The sequence below is a fragment of the Drosophila albomicans genome, chromosome 2L (assembly GCF_009650485.2).
Source record: "Drosophila albomicans strain 15112-1751.03 chromosome 2L, ASM965048v2, whole genome shotgun sequence".
NCBI lineage: Eukaryota > Metazoa > Arthropoda > Insecta > Diptera > Drosophilidae > Drosophila > Drosophila albomicans.
In genome coordinates, this window is record NC_047628.2 from 26,893,435 (window position 1) to 26,912,152 (window position 18,718).

At 38.9% G+C, this 18,718-nt stretch overlaps 1 protein-coding gene across 5 annotated transcripts in view; it reads right to left on the reverse strand.

Moving 5' to 3' along the window:
• LOC117565290 (uncharacterized) overlaps positions 1 to 18,718 on the reverse strand; it is a 63,984-nt gene that overhangs the window by 11,326 nt on the left and 33,940 nt on the right. For 4 of the 5 annotated variants that reach the window (XM_034244322.2, XM_034244321.2, XM_034244320.2 and 1 more), the window contains 2 exons: positions 5,885 to 6,093; positions 2,214 to 2,349 (listed from right to left, as the gene is read on the reverse strand). In XM_034244322.2, the coding sequence (XP_034100213.2) occupies positions 2,214 to 2,349; positions 5,885 to 6,093 (345 nt within the window). Of the gene's footprint in view, positions 1 to 2,213; positions 2,350 to 5,884; positions 6,094 to 10,255; positions 10,339 to 18,718 lie in introns of those variants that run through there. The other variant, XM_052002040.1, reaches the window with a different exon arrangement.

An 18,718-nucleotide genomic window follows, 5' to 3' on the forward strand; every position in this document is an offset into this window, starting at 1 on the left:
TCTTTACATACGGCTGCATATAAATGAAAGTGCGGCAAGTGCTCTTTGCCGCAGCAGACAAAAGAAACACACACACACACACACCTCCCACTGGGGAAGAGTTGGAGGGGGAAAGGGAAGGAAGAGAATTTTATTTTTTTTTTGCCAGCTGGCGCCTTTGTCTTAACCCATTTTTTTACTCAACTAAATCGCACGACATGAAAACATAATTTTACTTCAAATTGCAATGACAGTTGCAGCAGCCACGCCCACACACTTGCTTTTATCCACACACACACACACACTCGCACACACACAGCTGCATTTAAGGAGTCACATTCATATGTGAGTGCGCTGCTGCCTTTTGTTAGAGCAACGAAGGCAAAAATTCCATTTCAATTGTTTGCCCAGATTATGCAGTTGTATTAAGCAAAAAGCAGAACAGACGCTAGCCGAGGAGGATTGCCAACTACAAACAGTAAAAAAACGCTACAGGGGAATGTGATCAACTATAAAATACCTGCTTCAAAGTTTTTTAAAATATATTTTGTAAGTCAAGCTGAAGGAGTTTGTAGCCAGCGTTTCAGCCTAAAGTTTGTCTTAATTTAATTAATATTGAAGTATAATAAATAAATATTGTTTAAGTAACTTGCAAGTTCATTTAATGCTCAAAAAGAAGCTCACAAATTAGAACTATTTCATTCAAAAGAAATTCAAATCATTGTAAAATAACTTGTTAACAGTATTTTTAGTCAAAGTATATACATTATAAAAATATATAGAAAAAACCATAAATAAGAAAGTATTTTTATACACATGGATAACAAATCTTCTATATTTTCTTAAGTAAGTTGAAATTTATACTCTTGATCTAAAGAAATTGCCAAGAAATTCAAATATCATAATTCAAATTTAAGAAAATATAGAAGATTTATTGTCCATGTGTATAAAAATTTAGTACATTTTTATTTATGACATATTTTCTATATGTTTTATATATATATTTTTATATATATGTAAATATGCATTACATATTTCTGTTAGAAATTTTTTTCTATATATTTTTAAAGTGTAGTATATTCATTGAAAAAAAAATTTAAAGTGCAGTATTTACTTATTATGATACATAGATAAAAGAAATGAAATAAATCGAATTTCTTACTTCATTTTGTTTAATAGCAATAATAAATAAATAAAACATTTTGGTGCCAAAATATATGCAAAGAATAATAATGGGATTCACTAAAGTAATTTTAAGAACTTCTGTTCTAATTTCAGCTAGATTCCAATTTTTAAGAATTCTTATTTGAAAGCTTCCACTATAAAATTTGAGTATAAAGATTATCTCTACTAATTTGATATAAATTGGTGTTAAAGTTTATTTGCACTTGTAGACAATCTTAATATACAACACTTAGAAATACTGCCAGCTTATTTAAAGAGCCTAATTATTATTATCCCTGAGATATCACTTTGATTGCCAATGGACAGATAGATAAAAAGACAACTCTAAAGCTGTGAACTCTAATTGAGAGCAAACTATGTTGCTTAATAGATAATAAATGCCTCTTTCTGCTCTTGGAATTTCTCATTGCACTTTCACATTTCGTGTTGTCACAAACATGTTATACCCCTTTACTTTATGCTTAACAGGTATTAAAAATGGTGGAAAAGAACTATGTTTAAAGCCAAGCGACCATTTGGGTAGCTGGAGGCAGAAACTCAGGCTGAAGCTGAGGCCAAGGCAGCAGGAGTAAAGAATGCATTCCATTGTGCGACACAAGGTCTCAACAGCAGCAGCATGGCCCAGAAATAATTAAGATATTTGCCTCAAGTTGCCACCTGCATATTTTGTTCCTCGCTGCCAGCTGCCAGCTATGTGTATGTGTGTGTCTCTGGGGCAGTTAAAGTTGATCTCAAGGTACTTTTAAGCTGCATGTAATATCCTGTAAATCTTTTCTGTTCTTTCTGCCTTTCTCTCTGCCTGTCATTTGTGCTTTCAACTTATGTCAGCTTTTCTTTTTCGCCCCGCACAATTATGTTGCACATCAGCAGTCCACTTGACGCTGTCATTCAACAACAACATTGTCGACTTCGCTCTCGCTCCGAACTATTAGCATTTTAATTAAATTTCGTACACACATTCTTCCACTCTTTCTCTTTCTTTGTTTTTTGGTATTGCACTTTTTGTGAGAGTGTGAAAATTCCATTAACAAGAAAAATCTTCGACTTACCCACAACGGTCATTGTCTCCGACTCGGCGACGGTGTTGAAGGCGGGCGCCTCCCCGGACACTTCGCATCGATAGAGTCCCGAACTCTGGAGTGTAACGCGCTTCAGCACCACCTGAGTGTCCGACGAGTTGCGTAGCTGCATGGAGAATGGAGAAAGCGAGAAAGAGAAAGCGAGCAAAATGTTTACTTCAATATTTGCAAGTCGAAATTCAAATAAATTACAATGCCATGACTCGACAACACAATGAGGGCAATTAGATTTACAGATTTTCACATTTTGGATTTTCAGATTTAGCGTGGTGAGTGTGTGAAGAATGAAGATTGATGATGATTTGAGACGTTCTCTGTTCGCTGTTTAGTTTATTTTTGTATTATTAGTTTAAGCTACAGCCCAAAATGGGCGTGGCACTGAAATGTAATTTGGTCAAGAGCAAAAGCACAAGTCATATGCGAGTGTGAGAGCATGAGAGTCATGAAATATCTAGAAACAATCGCACACCAAGTGGCATAAAATACGTACGCAACTCTGTAGCTGAAGAACAACGCATGAGAATGTGGTTGGTGGAAGAGGGAGGAGGAGGCTAGGGAGGCGTGGCTGTTGTAAAAGTCACTCAACATCTTTGCCAGAAACAATTGCAGTCAAGTTCTTTAAGTTGCAGTTTTATTATCACACACACACACATACACACTCCCATACACACACACACACTCGCACACACACAGTTGTAAGTGCTGGCAAAAGTTTTCATTTCTTTCCATTCTACTTGACGGCGCTTCCCCGAAAAACTTGTCGAGCAAATTTTTTATGAAAATTCTTTTGCTCCTTCTTCAGTTTTATCTTGCACTCTCCTTCTCTCCTTCTCTCTCTCATCATCTCTTCTTTCACTGTTGCTCTGCGCAAACAATCACAAAAGTCACGTTCAACATTATTTTTGGTTTGTTGCTTGTTGCCCGCATCCCTCAGCCTCCTCCGCCTCCTCTCCAGCTCCCTCTTCAGAAGCCCTTTCACTGCCTGGTTACTGCCATTACCCTGTTACAATGACTGCGAACTGGCTTTTGTTTGTGTCTTTCTAGTGCTTAAGCCGATTCTTTCTGCAACAAGCAGCAGCAACAGCAGCAGCAGAGGAGGAGGGGGAGAAGACTTCTCTTCTCGCTTTGCCAATTTCTATGAACGCTCAAGTTGTCAGCGTGTCCGCTATACAAACAGCAAGTTGAGGGAGCGAACAACTAAAACTCGCCTCACCACAATTCAAATTGTAGACGTCTTTTAGACAGGACGGGAGAAGGGAAAGGAGAATGGAGCACTGCCTTTGGCCACTTTTATTGCATTCCCTTGTTACGTGCGAGCGCCATTTTGTTTATGATGGCTGCAACAAAATGCAATTCACACAATTTATTGTGATTCCCAATGCGTTCCGACAGTCGACAACACGATGATGAGCTTGAAATTTAGTTCACTTTCTAGACAGACAAAGCTCAATTTGAATGCAACACGGGGCAGTTATTGTTTTATAGACACATTTAGTAACCCAAATAGCCTCTTTTAACGATTGCGCGGTTAAAAAGTCAATGATTAGTTGCGAAAGTTGCTTGCGGTTATCAAATGAATGCGCGAAATTGTTTTGAGCTGTGTAAAAATCACAACGTTATGATCTGTATAATTAAGAAAGTGGTGTCGAGAAATAGTTTGAAAAATCTAATACAATTGGTCAAGAAGATTAAGAGGATTGATTTGGTAAAATTCATTAAATTAAATTTCATTTTGAGTAAATACTTTTACGAGAAATTATTTTCCTATATCCAAAGTTACTATAATTTTATACTGCTGCTGGGTATATTTCGAACTCTATGGTATATTTTGTATGTAATACTATGCTTAAATACCATTATACCCTTCGGTATATTTTTAGTATTTTTTCGGTATATTAATTTGCTATCTGTATTTTGCATGTAAAACTATAATGATATACTAAATATAGCCGCATCTGGTATATTTTAGTATTTTTTTGGTATATTCATTCAGGAAAATATATTTGGAAGGTAACACTATATTGAAATATCAAAAATAGTCATCGGATTTTTTTTAGTATTTTTGCGGTATATTAATTTGGCATATATATTTTGAATGTTAAGCTATATCGAAATACGAAACATAACTTCGGTGTATTTTTGTATTTTGTTGGTATTTTAATTTGGTATATTTTTAGACTCTTGATTTTACAAGGTCTCTCATATTTGAGCACACTCGACCGTAGCTTCCTTACTTCATTTTATCCATCATTAAAGACACGCACTTTACACACTTAAAGTTCACTAATTTAGATTAGACTTCAGACATTCAATCTACTCCCATTAGTTTAATCAGCAGTTGGTCTGTCTTAAAGTCAATAAAAATCACGCACATGTCGCTTTTTTCGTCTAGTCTGGCTAATGGCTAGCTAGTCTAGCAGCTTTTTATCGCAGCTAGACTCCGTCGAGTTAAAGCCTCCTTGTCTGCCTCATCCAAATGATTGGCGGCTTGTTTATGCCCCAAAAAGCCAATAGATATGGTATATAACATATATGTATGTGTGGCATGTAGTTTGCCATTGAAATGCATACTGTATGAGCTTAAATATCCATAAAGTGCTAGCAATTATCTCGACAACAAAAGCACAATCAATGCCACTTGAGTGCGTTGGCACCCGAGTCTGCATTGTTTCGATCACGCATGGAGAACACAACTGTGTTTGTGTGTGTGTCCATAATTATCTGTGAGAAAATGGGGCCACAACTCTTTCATGTCTAAATGCAGACATTTACGCCTACAGGCAACAACAAAGTGTAGCCAGCAGAAGGAAGAAGGAGAAAGAGAAGAAGAAAGATGCGGTATGGCACGCACAGCTCATAAAAGTCGCGTTGTGTTCGCATTGCTCATACGCCGCGTTGGCCGTACGTCAATTGCGGACTTTGCTTTATTTGCCTTCGTCTGGAAAGTGAGGGACGACTATGCGAAGTGGCTATTGGCGACGCGCCTGTCAACAAAATGCCACACACAAAGTAGACGCACTTAAGTGCTTTAGCAAATTATTATTATTAGAGTTCGGCTTCAGTTCAGTCGGACGAACGAAAACGAAAGCAATCCCCAAACGTTGAGCTGCACAGCAACTATAGAGTAAATAATACGGCGAGGGAAAGGAAAGCTTTGAGTGGAGGATTGGCAGCTTTAAGTGATTTCGGTTATGGGGGCAACCTTTTCAATCGCAATTCAAACGGACTGACGTGAACACACAAACATAGAGAGAAGGAAGCGGAGGAAGGGGAATGCGGATGAGACCGCAACGTGACCTAAGCTAACCCCCTCGAAGCAAGCAAGCATTTTTATGGCCAACAAAAAATTACATCAACATTAAATTAAAGTTAAATGGCAAAACTACGTGGCAGCAATTTCATTTTGCGACGACGTAATCAGCAAACACAAACACCAAAAGCAACAACAACAATAATAACAATGCAACGCCATGTTTGTAGCTGCTTTGGCAATTACATGCTTTAAAAATAATCATTATGATAAGGTCATAACACTAAATTTAATCCCGTTCCTTTGCCCCACTCGACAACTCCAATTGTAAATTGCAATAAAATTCGAAATTAAATTTTTGCCAAGTGCCAAACACCTGTTGCATACTCACATCGATGTTGACGCCGGGCAGAGGGAACGCCTGTCCAGGTGGCTTGTCCCGCGGCACATAACGGTAGATCTCGTGTCCATCCTTATACCATTTCACCGAGTACAGCGACTCGCCATCGAGGGCATAGCGACAGCCCAGCTGGGCGCTCTTCAGCCGCATTATGTGATTGGGTATCTTCACCTCGGTCATTGTCAGCGCGCTGGTAATGTCTGCAATTAGTGCGAAAAGGAAAATACACAGTGAGAAAAACGTTGGCGATACTCGTAAGTTATTTTTAATGCAGCCACATTTAGTTTTTTCTTCTTCTCTTCTTCGCTATCTTTAGTTCAGGTAACGTTTCACATTTATGCTCTATATTCTTTCCCATTTCTTTTTTTTTTTTTTTGTCTGTGGCAAGCGTTAACTTTTAGTGCTGACCATGTTCGCTGCATGGATTAGATATGCCCCACATGGCTGAAATATCCCTATATATCATATGCCATAATCATAAGGATTTAGGAACATGTGTGCGAGCGTTTCTCTTGATGGAATGTGAATATGCTAATGCCACAGACTAGAGTTAGCATTACAGCTACAGCTGACGATCGATATTGAACGCTTTGGTTGTAAGCTTACACAAAATAGGCTAATGTTTAATGTTATACATTAACTTTATGCTTACAAAATAAGTGTATGTTGTAAGTAAAAATAAACGTAATTGACAAATAATCGAACTGAATTGAATTCATTAAATCGAAAAATGTTTTTTTTTTTTTTTTTGATTCCCTGGCAATACACGTGACAAAACTTTAAAAGTTATAAGGTAAAACAATAAAGTTTACATTGTTTGATCTAGCTCTAACCATTTAGTATTGTAAATTAAAGGTTAATAGTGTCTATTTCTGAGATATAGTAAATAAATAGCTAAGACACAAACCAAAGGAGCATGTGTTACAACCTGTGCTTATTCGCAGACAGGATGAATCTGAAGTTTTCATATTTAGATAGTTTAGACTTAAATAAATAATTTTTATTTCTGCAGAATAGTTCATGTTTAACATTTAATAAAATAATTTAATAAACAGTCGTTTTAGCTTAATTAGTCCACATACAAAGCTTGCAGTGTAAAATTACTTGATATAGTAAAATTAGCGAAGACACAAACCATAACAACCTGTCTTCCAACCATGATGCAACTGCGGCTTTTAAACATATTTGGAGATGTTGGCTAGTGATTAATGAATGTCATCAACAAAATAAAGATTCTATTAGACATAAAAGCATACTTAATATTTAGGTACAATAATTAAGTTGAAAAATTTAAAATATTATTGAGCATTCATGAGACATTCTAAAAAAAGTGAGATGTTTTCATAAAAAAATATTGTATTTCTATTCTCCTTAGAAATGAAACAAAGACTTATTTATAATTCATAAACGATATTAATGTATTTTGAAAACCTTTAATTTCTATTATCTTTAGAATTAAAAAAACAAACTTAATTATTGTTCATAAATGATTTTAATGTTGTATACAATTTAAACATAAATGTATTTATGTTTCGGAAAAGATATTAATCTTTTAATAATCTTCTAAATATAAAATGTCAAATTCGACTGATCACAATTTTGAGTATTTAAAAATATTGTTATGCAATAACATTCGCTTTTAATAGAGATAGGAATGTCATGAAATAAAGACAGATTTCGCTGCAGGAAGCAGAGCGTACTGATCGGATTAACATAGACACATTCGATATACGAAGCTATAAGCTGAAGTTTGGGTTGCAGAGAATATTCCCTAGAAATTATATCAATGGTTATTTGCAATCCGCGATGGAAACCAAAAACAGCAACAACAGCGAATTTATCTACAATACGTTATTGGTTTTTTTTTCTTTTTTGGTGGTTTGAATTTATGCCGAGTGACCAGTGTGACCAGTTGACCATATTTTGCATGTAAAATAGAAAGTGCAGTGGAGCGAAGAGAGAGAGCAAAAAGCTCTGCCGGCTGTCACATGAATTATGCTCGCACCGCTGCATATTCCTATACCAATACTATATATGCAATATGGATATGAAGTTGTAGTTCGTAGTTTGCAGTTTGCAGTTTGCACTTGCCTGCGGCAGTTTTTTGCTGGCTTGAAGCAGCCATTATTACAAATCGGTTGAGCCACCGAAAAAAAGTTGCCTAGAGACAAAAGCCCGTTGACTGTCGTCGGTTGACGATATCAGCGCCCTAGGCAATAGACGACAGTCAATTGCGACTGCAGTCTACAATTCACAGACAGAGTCACAGATAGGGGCAGAGAGAGAAAAAAACCGTCAATAGCAAAGCGTTTAAATCACACACAACAAAAAAAACAAGAAGAAGCGGGGTTCTCATATTTGCTTTGACGACATTTTGGCGCGTTGACCGTTTTCATCGTTTTCACCGTTTTATGATTGCACGGCAATTGCAGCAGCAGCCAGTTTGTGGCATGTGGCATGCGGCTAGCATAGCACAATTGGCAGTTGCCGTTTGCCAGTTGCCAGTTGGCATTGCCATGACATGGACACACCTACTTATTTAATATAGTGTTACACTTTTCATTTTTCAAACTTCGCTCAAAGGTGAAAAAGCGAATGAAAAGGCGCACAAAACAAACGTGCAGACTGTGTGTATGTGTGTGTGTCGCAGTGGAGCAGCGCACACATTTGTTGCCTGATGGCTGAACGGGGTAACGTTACGTTACGTATACGCCGCGTGTGGCACACATGAATTTATCACATTCACATGCAAATTGCGCCAAACGACCTTATTATGCAAATTGCCAACTGCAAATGGAGAACGAAATTGATTTTCCTGCATTTCTACAACAACAGCCCAAGACGACGACGACAGCGACGACGAACCGAAGGAGTTGCGCCCACATGTGAATGCCAATGGCCTCCAAGAGTGTATGTGTGTTGTCTGTTGGCAGCGCTCAACAGTTTTGCAACATGGGGGCAAACCACAGAACGCAGAGCTGAGCGTACACCTTGCCTGCTGTGGGCGCGAACGACGGCGACAAATGGCGAATATATTGAGCTGTCACACGCCCAACTTCCAGCCCAGCCCAGGACACAAACACACATGGCTTTAGTATTGAACAATGTGCACACAAATCGACTGAGCAGAGGCCAAAACTCATCAGATAGCATAGCGAAAGAAAGAGAGAGCGAGAGAGACAAGGACAGCAAGGACACACACAAAAAAGGTGGCAACCACAAAATGAGTTAGTTGTTTGCCAGTTTGAGCGCGTCTTTTTGCAGCCACTGTGTGTCGTGCATTTGCGTTTTTGGGCCACAAATTTATGGCAGGCATCAGCTGAGCAACCAACAAAAAAAAAAAAAGGATAAGACAGCGAATACATTATAAATTCATTTCCGTTTATGTATTTTGCACAAAGAAGAAAGGTTTTGCATTTAGCTTTTTGATTTCGGCTTTTGTTCAGCTGTCAAAAACGAATGGCACAACAAACGGGTTAAAGTAGGCAATAAAATGTGCTAATAAGCACAAGATTTGTGTAGCTTCTCTCATTTGCATTTTTAATATATATGCGACACATTTAATGCATGAATTATTTATTTGTGCCTTCGTTATGTGATCAACATTTTCAATCGGCTGCTAAGCCGCTTTCTCTCGTTCACTCTCTAAACTTTGCTCGTTCTACTAAATGCGCCTTAATTGCAGTTACTGACATTTGACTTTATAAATTGGCTGGGCTGTCAGCCCCCTTCTTTGGCTCTTTTTCTGCTTTCTTTGCTGCCTTCTCGAGTGCAATGCGGGCTGCGTAAATGGCGTGTGTCCTTCTGCAGCCGCCGCTGTCTTCTAGCCTCGAATGTGGCAAAGAAAAAATGAAGAAAATACAGAAAAAAGTCGAGGGCAAGAACAACTGACTGCACATTAAAAATTAAAAAAGCCAACGACGACGTTGACTCGCCTTCGAAGAATCAGCAAAGGCAAAAAGCTAAAGGCAGGCAGGAAGGGGGAAGTGGCAAAGCTAAAGCTAACGAAAAAGTTGAAGCATCAGAAGTTTGCGAGCAGCAGCAGCAAAAGCAACAGCAACAGCAACATAAAAAAGAAGCAAAGTAATTTCATGCATCGTTTAATTTTCATTCGGGTTTAATTTGTGCAACGACACCGCCCCCCCGCCCTTCACCCGCTCACTGTCTGCTGCCTGCCACAATTGACAACCCCAGCAGGAAAAAGAAAAAAAAAACAACAAGCAACACTCCATATCCATATGATGGCTGTGCTTATTGTTGTTCTTCGTCGTGTTATTCCTCTTCGGCTGTTGTTGTTCCTACAATGTTGTAATACCCCATTTAGACTTAATACCCAACAGCCACTTCCAGCGGCAAACTCACAATTGAAACGGCAAATAAAATAAATGCCAACAGACGCCAACTAAACAAAACACACTCTCACACACACACACACATTCTGAGTTGAAATTGACGCCGAAAATTTTGAGACAAATAAAATTAAATGAAGCGCACCCGAAAAATGCTCATCCCTTTGACTTTGACTTCAGGCAACCCTTTTGCAATGTTTCCACTTGCCAGCATCCGCATGCGGAAGCGGCATCAGCTGCGAATGATTTGAGGTGATTTGCCACAGCAAAAAAAAGGTAGGCTAAATTTTAGAAATGCTCTTTTAAAAGGTTCGAAGAGTGGAAAGAGAATTTAACACGTGCATATTTAAGCTAACTATCTAAAAGGATGAGTGAAATTCATGTAAACATTTAATGCTATAAAAACTTATACATGCGTTTGCTTATTAATAATATTTGTTATGAAACTATTATTTATAATTGAAAAGAAAATAAAACAAAACAAAAAACTATAAATATAAATATATAAATTATAATTAATTTAGTATAATTCTATCATCTTAGTGTACCTAGTAAGTGAAGTAAATGTTAATGATAGTGAATATAAACTTATGAATAATTTAATAAAGAAAATGGCGAAATCCAATACTCCATTCTCAATAAAACCATATTCCAAAAAGATACCAAATTTAGCAGAGAAAATATACTAGAATGTGCCGAATGCTATATTCAGTATATTGATAAATATACCAATAAAACCATATAACAAAAAGATACCAACTTAAGCAGAGAAAATATACTTGAATTTACCGAATGCTACATTTAGTATAATGATAGATTCAAAAATATACCATAGATCACAAAATATACCAAAGCAATAGGCATTTTTTGCTACAAAAAAAGGTTTTAATTAATAACTTCATTTATTTATTTATTCAATTTAATGCAATTCTAAAATAATAAAAGGGACTATGTATATTCAAAAATGAATCATAAAAATATATTAAAGACATTCAGATTTATTTAAAAAAAAAAATTGACGAAATCAAAATACAAATTATGAACATACTTTTAAGACTGAAAAGGTTAAACTATATATTTTTTTTACTAAAAAAACTAAGATACGTATTTTTAAACTTGAAAGATGTAATTGTATATTTTCTCTTCACTCTCGTAATTTTAAAAACTTTCGAGTTATTGTTGATCACATTTAATATTGCTAAAATTATATTTAACATTTTTACGCATTAAACGCTAATGATTGTAATTAAAATATTGTGAAACTGGATTCTCAGAATAGTTTAGCAATGCAAATCAAATTTTGCGAAATGCTTTTAAAACTGAAATTCGAAAAACTTTTCGCAACGCTTATCACTTAAGATCTCTGGCAATTTGACATAATGAAAGCACTCTGTTTGCTGTTCGCTTCTCAGTGGAAACACTGCATTAGCGTTGGCGTTTTCTCACTTTGTTTGGCATTTTATACTTGTCATTCTCACACGTCTTCTGCTGCTTTTCTCTAAATTCTTTTGAAATTTAATGAAGTCAATTTGAGTGCGCCTGCCTTCCAACGCCCCCGCTTGCTTCTCTACCCCCCCTCTTCACTCCTGCTCTTGGCTTCTTCTTCTGCTTCTGCGATGCCATGTAATTGAAATTTTTATAGTTGTCGCCGTCTCGGGGGCGAAACTTTTATCAGCGCTTGGAGCACTCTTAAAAACAATTTTTAGTGTCGCCTTCTAGTGAGTCCCCTCCCCCTCCCTCGCTCTGAAACCCGTTGAATGTCTTTTACTCTGGCAACAAATTAATCCCTTTATTTGCATAATTGAAAAACATCAAGTGACGCTGGCAGACAAATATCAAAATGGCAACTTCGCTAGCCAAGCAAAATGGCCGCTGGCAAGTTTCTCTTCCACCCACCCGCAATTTGTCCTTAACAATGGAGGGGTGGAAAAGGGAAGGGGAATAGGGGAGGGAGTTGAACCAACTGTCGCCACATTTTAATGTCGCGCTGCCTCCAGGGAGCTATTTAACATTTTTCCAACACTTTGATAATCGCACTTTGCGGCCAGATTAATTATTTACGAGCCTGCGCTACCTGTGCGACGTCGCGTCGTTTAACCCGCAGACCGACACTCGACAGAAGCCACACACACATACAGTAGTCACACACACACATACACAGAGACAAAGATAGAGAGGAAAAGCCTGGGAAGTTGTTGTTAAATCTTGGTAATGCCCAAAGCCGAGTCGGGCCACGGCGCTCAAGTATATTTGTCGCCGGTCTTAAGAGATTGCGGCGCACAATTTCCGCGCCTCTCTCGCAGCCACGCCCCCTCCTACTTCTGTGCTCACACCGGTTGAACCTGGCAACCTGCCTGCCAACCCCAACGACGACGACATCAAAGCGCGCACAGAGTCACAAGCCAAAAGGCAAAGTAACAAATGCCATTGCGACACGGCTCGCTGACTGTCGTGCTGCAAAGCTGCGGGCAGGTGGCAGCTAGAAGGGGAGGGGGCGGCAAGGCAGCAGGGGAACTGCTGGGGGCCCAGGAGTTAACTTGGCTACCTTGTCGTTTAAATGGGCGACAGTTATCAAACGTAATATTTCAATTGTGGCGCTTCAAGTGGCGCTAAATTGAAAAGAAACAAAAGCCAAGCACTGAGTGTGTGTGTGTGTGTGTGTGTGTGGCATCTTTAAGCCAAATCTGTGGACGGGGCTAAAAAAAAGTGCAGTTAACAATTAAAAAGCCAGCGTCAAGGATTTGCCTTTTTTTTCTGTGTGATTTTCGTTTAAAGCAAACTTAGAAGGCAAATCCAGTTTGTGGGCGAAATTAATACGCTTAATGCAATTTGTGGCTCAAAAGCGCGGCTCAAAGCGAACCTCAACCGCCCACTAAAGAGCTGAGTTGCCTTTGACTTGGTCGCAGTTCTTTCGCCTTTTACTGCGCCCTTTTTTTGCCAGCAAGCAGTTAACAATTCCTAGCACTGAGTGCGCGGATTAAACTCGAGATGGAGCAAGACTAAGACGGACTTATACGTGTTTCTCATTTGACAGTGAATAGTCATGTTAAAAGCAGCTTAAATATTGCGCTGCTGCTGCGTTGATTTTGAGTTACAGCTATTAAAAAACAAAAAACCCGAGTGCGTTAATATTTAATGAATGGGAAACGCAGCCAACGCAAAAAGCTAATGATAACTTAAACGACTTACTAGAGGCAAGGGAAGCACTTTCAAAATGGTTTAAAATTATAAATAATTAAACGCGTAAATTAATCCATTAGTAGATCAGACAATAAATAAATATTACAAGAATAATAGATGAAGTAAAATTAATAATTATTAAAAGAAATATTGATAAAGACGAATAAATAAAAAATAAAATATATATATATATTAAAAGAATAATGGAGAAAGTAAAATGAATAATTATAAGAAATATAGATAAAGCCGAATAAATAATAAGTAAAATATATTAAAAATTATTGACTGTAAAAATTGAAAACAAACTAATTATAAATAGTTAATACTTAACAACATTTTAAAGAATTAATAAATAAATGTTTAACTAATGTATTAGTAAATAATTTGTATTAAAAAATACAGGCGAGTGTGCTCACTTGTGATATAATATATATTTTTTAATAAAGGAAAACAGTGTGAAAGCGGTAAATATAGTAAATATACATATGTATACAGAAAAATACTAGAGGAATAAATATACAGAAAATACTGTAGTGCTTTACTATACTAACCAAAAAATATACTGAAAAATAACAGTATTATTTTTATATTTTACTGTTTAGATATGCAGAAAAATATTACAGTATTTTTAGTATTTTTCTGTATAAATTAAATATGCAGAAAAATATAGTATTTTTAGTATTTGTCTGCATAATTATGCTGTACATTTTACTATAAACAAAACAATACGAAAGAAGTAAAATATACTGAAAACCTACCTTCAGTATTTTTCTGTACATTTATCGCTATATTTTACTGCCTTGAAAATAGTTCAGTATTTTTCTGTATATTTATTCGGTATATTTAACTGTCGAGAAAATAGTTCAGTATTTTTCTGTATATTTATTCGGTATATTTAACTGTCGAGAAAATAGTTCAGTATTTTTCTGTATATTTATTCGGTATATTTAACTGTCGAGAAAATGGTTCAGTATTTTTCTGTATATTTATTCGGTATATTTAACTGTCGAGAAAATAGTTCAGTATTTTTCTGTATATTTATTCGGTATATTTAACTGTCGAGAAAATAGTTCAGAATTTTTCTGTATATTTATTTGGTATATTTTTAACGTTTTTGCACATTTTTGATTTTATTAAAAAATGAGTAGCACGTATAATTCCATAAGTCTGCAATCAAAATATACCATAGAGGAACAAATACACCTAAAGCAAATAAGACCCAAAAGCTACAGCCAGTTTTTCAATATAAAGTTATTAATATATAAATTAACATGTTTATCAAAAATTAGTTATCATTAAAATATGTGAGTAAACGCCTAGTAACTGATAAATTTAATAAGCAAATAAATACTTAAAATATGTAATAAATGCATAAAAGATTAAAGATGAATTTGACAAACTCGCTTATTTAACTGCCTTTGTTTCGCCTTCATAGTTTACTCAAAAGTTCTTCACATTCTAAACACGCATAAAATCTGTATAATAGCTTCATTATAATCCGCAATTGAACACCATTGAGAGAGCAGCTCTTGCGGCATAAACAACCCATGTGGTAATTGTGAAAATCGAGCACACGTGCATACAATTTGCTCAACGTCAGCTCGGAATTTCAATTAAAATTTCATAGATGTATTAAAATTAAGCATTTTATTGCAAATCTGCTTAGCCTGGGCGCTAGATGAGCCAACAACAAAGGCAAAAGCAAAAGCAAATCCTTGTATTTTGAAATTCAAAAAGAACTCTCTCAATGGCCATAGCCCAAGTTGCCTAATTGAGGTGTAGCCTATTTTAAATATAAATAGATGTGTGTCAGTGTGGTTAAGCTCGTGTATGAGTGTGTGTGTGTGTTAGAGAGAGTTTTCCTAAATATACCAGTTAAAATAAAGGCCAAAGCGAGCTGACATGCTCGTTTTTTTGGCTGCTGCTAACGAAAAGTGCTACCGGCATAATTTGCAGCACTTCCTTCTATTCAAGTTTGCTGGGAACCAAAAAAAAAAAAAAAAAGGAAAAGGAGGCGGACTGCACACATTACCATGCTCATGCCCGTGCCTATGTCGGTGTCCGTGGTGTCCCTGGCCAGTCGCTGTGCATGTCCATGTCCGAGTCAGAGTCAGAGAGAGAGAGAGAGAGTATGTATATTACGTATACGTAACGTGTATTATACTTGTACATTTCTTTGGCCCAGAGTTTGCTGTGTGAGCTGAGTGTGTGTGTTCTGTATATAAATAATTCAGTGGGCCAAGTCTGCTCGGGGCGCTTTAATGAGGCCAAAATGAATGAAGATTGGCAGCCCGGCCATCTGAAGTTTAAACAATTTATGTAACTTTCATAAGTTGAACAATTTGAAATTTATGAAAATTTAACACACACACAAACACACACCCTCAAAGCCAGCTGTGTGTCAAGTGTGCAAGTGCGCGGACGCGTTTTTGTTTCGCCGATAGTGCACCGAGTCGTTTAAGCAGTAAGCACAGCCTGCAAAAAAAAGAAATTGTATCAAACGCTCCTCGACAAGTAGAGTCACTCACTCTGCATCATACTTCTGCCGCTCGAGTCCAGGCGGCCGGAGTTTTGGTGTTTTTATTTCGGCGGCCCAAGCGTCGCCCGTGGGTTTGGGTCGGAGAGGGGCAGAGATATACCATCTCTCGCTCAGTGAGTAAGTCACTCACTGTCCTTTTCTGGCGAATCTCTCTTTTTTGTTGCTTCCACTTTCACTGCACTTTGCATTTTTGCAATCTCGTCACACTCTGTCAGCTGTCAGACGATCAGCTGGTGGCAGTGTTGGTTAGCGATTGCGGATTGCAACCGGTGAAGCCAAGTCAAACAGCTGAGTGGTGAGCACAGCAAAGAGACAAACCACTGCATATATGACCCATAGCAGTGACACGAACCAAAAGGAGTAAAGAAACGCGGCATACTTTCAGGAGCTACAGAAAGTGCTGCATAGCCGAAGGTTCATACTTAATTTTAGCGCCTGCCATAGCAGAATCGTGAGCTAAAGGTCGTGGAACTGACCAATTACCAACCTCTGCCGTGTAACGGCGCTCAAAAAACAGAGGCCCTGGTGACCGAGTCGGGGCGGTATAACCTCCTCCGACAAAAGTCGTAGGAAATTCTCGGCCAACGTTGGACTGCTTGGTAGAGCGTTATTATATTATATTGAGTATAGCAGATTGGTTAGTGACCGATATTGCTCGTCATGAGCAATATTGAGACGAGTGAGGCGGAAGCTGAGCTGCTGGCAAAGTTCCTCAAGCTTCCAAGAGTCGCAAGATCGCCCCAGAGCGGAGGACCTGCATCTGCGCCCCCAAAGGTGGATGAGCTTGTGTTTAGCTTTGATGCAGGCGAAGAAGCGGCAACGCCCAAAGAGAGAATACGTTCGCACGAATCAAAACCGTGCAAATCGAGATGGCAGCTAGTCTAAAGATGTCGGCTGTAGAGACAGTGGAGCAGGTGACCGCAAAGACACTGGATGAAGTCTTCAATAGCGTACGTAGCTCGTCGACGCAGACCTCGCCGAGTAATGCGGTGATCACGGTTGAAGACAAGCGCAAAACTGTTTCGTCCACGAAGCCCATATCCAAGCAGCGTATTTATCCTACGGTTAAGAATAAAGCAGAGAAGGAAAGCGTGCGTCAGGATACTGAAGGGCGCAACACCACAAATAAGCCACCGAGAAGACGCAGAAGGCAGGACGCCATTATTATCCAACCCACGGATGGTATATCCTATAGTGAAGTGCTCAAATTGGTGACGCGTAGCAACGATAGCAAGCTACAGAGCGTCGGTGAGCAAGTAAGGCGGGTAAGAAAAACTGCCGGCGACGGACTGATTTTGGAAATGGGGATGAACTCCAAGCCTTCTATGCTAAAAATGAAGGATGAATTAAGCGAAGCGCTCGGCTTGAAAGCCAAAGTGAGAGCTCTAACTCAGGAAACCATCCTAGAGATCAGAGATATAGACTGCCTGGTTTCTAAAGAAGACGTGCTGGTAGCCTGCGAAAAACTCAGCCAAGCGAACCTGGAGCTAAGTGCCATCAAAGCACTTAGGCCAGGTTTTGACGGTATGCAGCTGGCAATTGTTAGTATGCCGAAGGAGGCTGCATCATCTATTCTACAGAATGGAAAAATCCGGATAGGCTGGACAAGCTGTAGAGTGAGAGAGAGGTCTGAGAGGCCAGAAAAAAAGAGGTGCTACAAATGTCTGGAGTTTGGACACATTGCTAAGTTTTGCAAGAGCACGATCGACCGCTCTGGGTGCTGCCTAAGATGCGGTGCAGCTGGCCATAAAGCGGCGCTTTGCAAAAATGCTGCTAAATGCTTCATCTGTGCAGATGCGGGCAAAGAGGATACCAGACATCACGCAGGAAGCAGTCACTGCCCTCTCAAAGGGGTCAGCGGGGTCACGCAGGGGCCAAAATGACTCAAAGGCTCCTGCAGCTCAACTTAAACCACTGCTTGGCGGCCCAAGAGCTACTGAAGCAGACGGTTAGAGAGTTAAAGGTGGATGCTGCTTTGCTGAGCGAACCATATAAGAGAATTCAGAGTCCAAAGTACGTCGAAGACACGGAAGGAAAGGCGTCAATATGGGTATGTGGCCTGGAACAGCCCCAGCTTAATGATGTGCGCTCATCGCGTGGGTTCGTGCGGGCTAGATGGGGGAACCAGTGGCTATACAGCTGTTATCTGGCTCCCAGTCTCACCATATCAGAATTCGCATCCGTCATGGAGGAGATAGCACTCGATGTAAGGGGAAAGCCACAGGTGATCATCGCTGGTGACTTCAATGCCTGGGCGGAGGAATGGGGTAGCAACCGGACAAACGCCCGAGGACAAACAGTGCTGGAAGCCCTTGCCACATTAGACCTGGCCCTCATGAACCATGGCAACGAACACACTTTCACCAGAGCTGGCACTGGATCGGTTATAGATCTAGCATTCGTTAGCTATCCAATTGCTAGATCAGCGAAATGGGCCATTAGCAATGTCTACACAGCGAGTGATCATAAGGCGATCACGATAGATTTGGACCATACCGAGTCTCCGCGAGCAAATGGATTACAGAGCGGAAAGGCTTACAAAGTTGACACCCTGGACCCGGAAGCTTTCGCTGGATCCTTTGCAGTTCCCAATTGGAGTGACAACGCAGAGGTAAGCGCCGAGCTGCTCATGCGTTCAATCACGGATGCCTGCGACGCTAGCATGGCGGTGCGAAGATCGTGCAAAAGACACCACGTACCAGTATACTGGTGGAACCAGCAGATCGCAGACGTAAGAAGGCGATGTATAAGATCGCG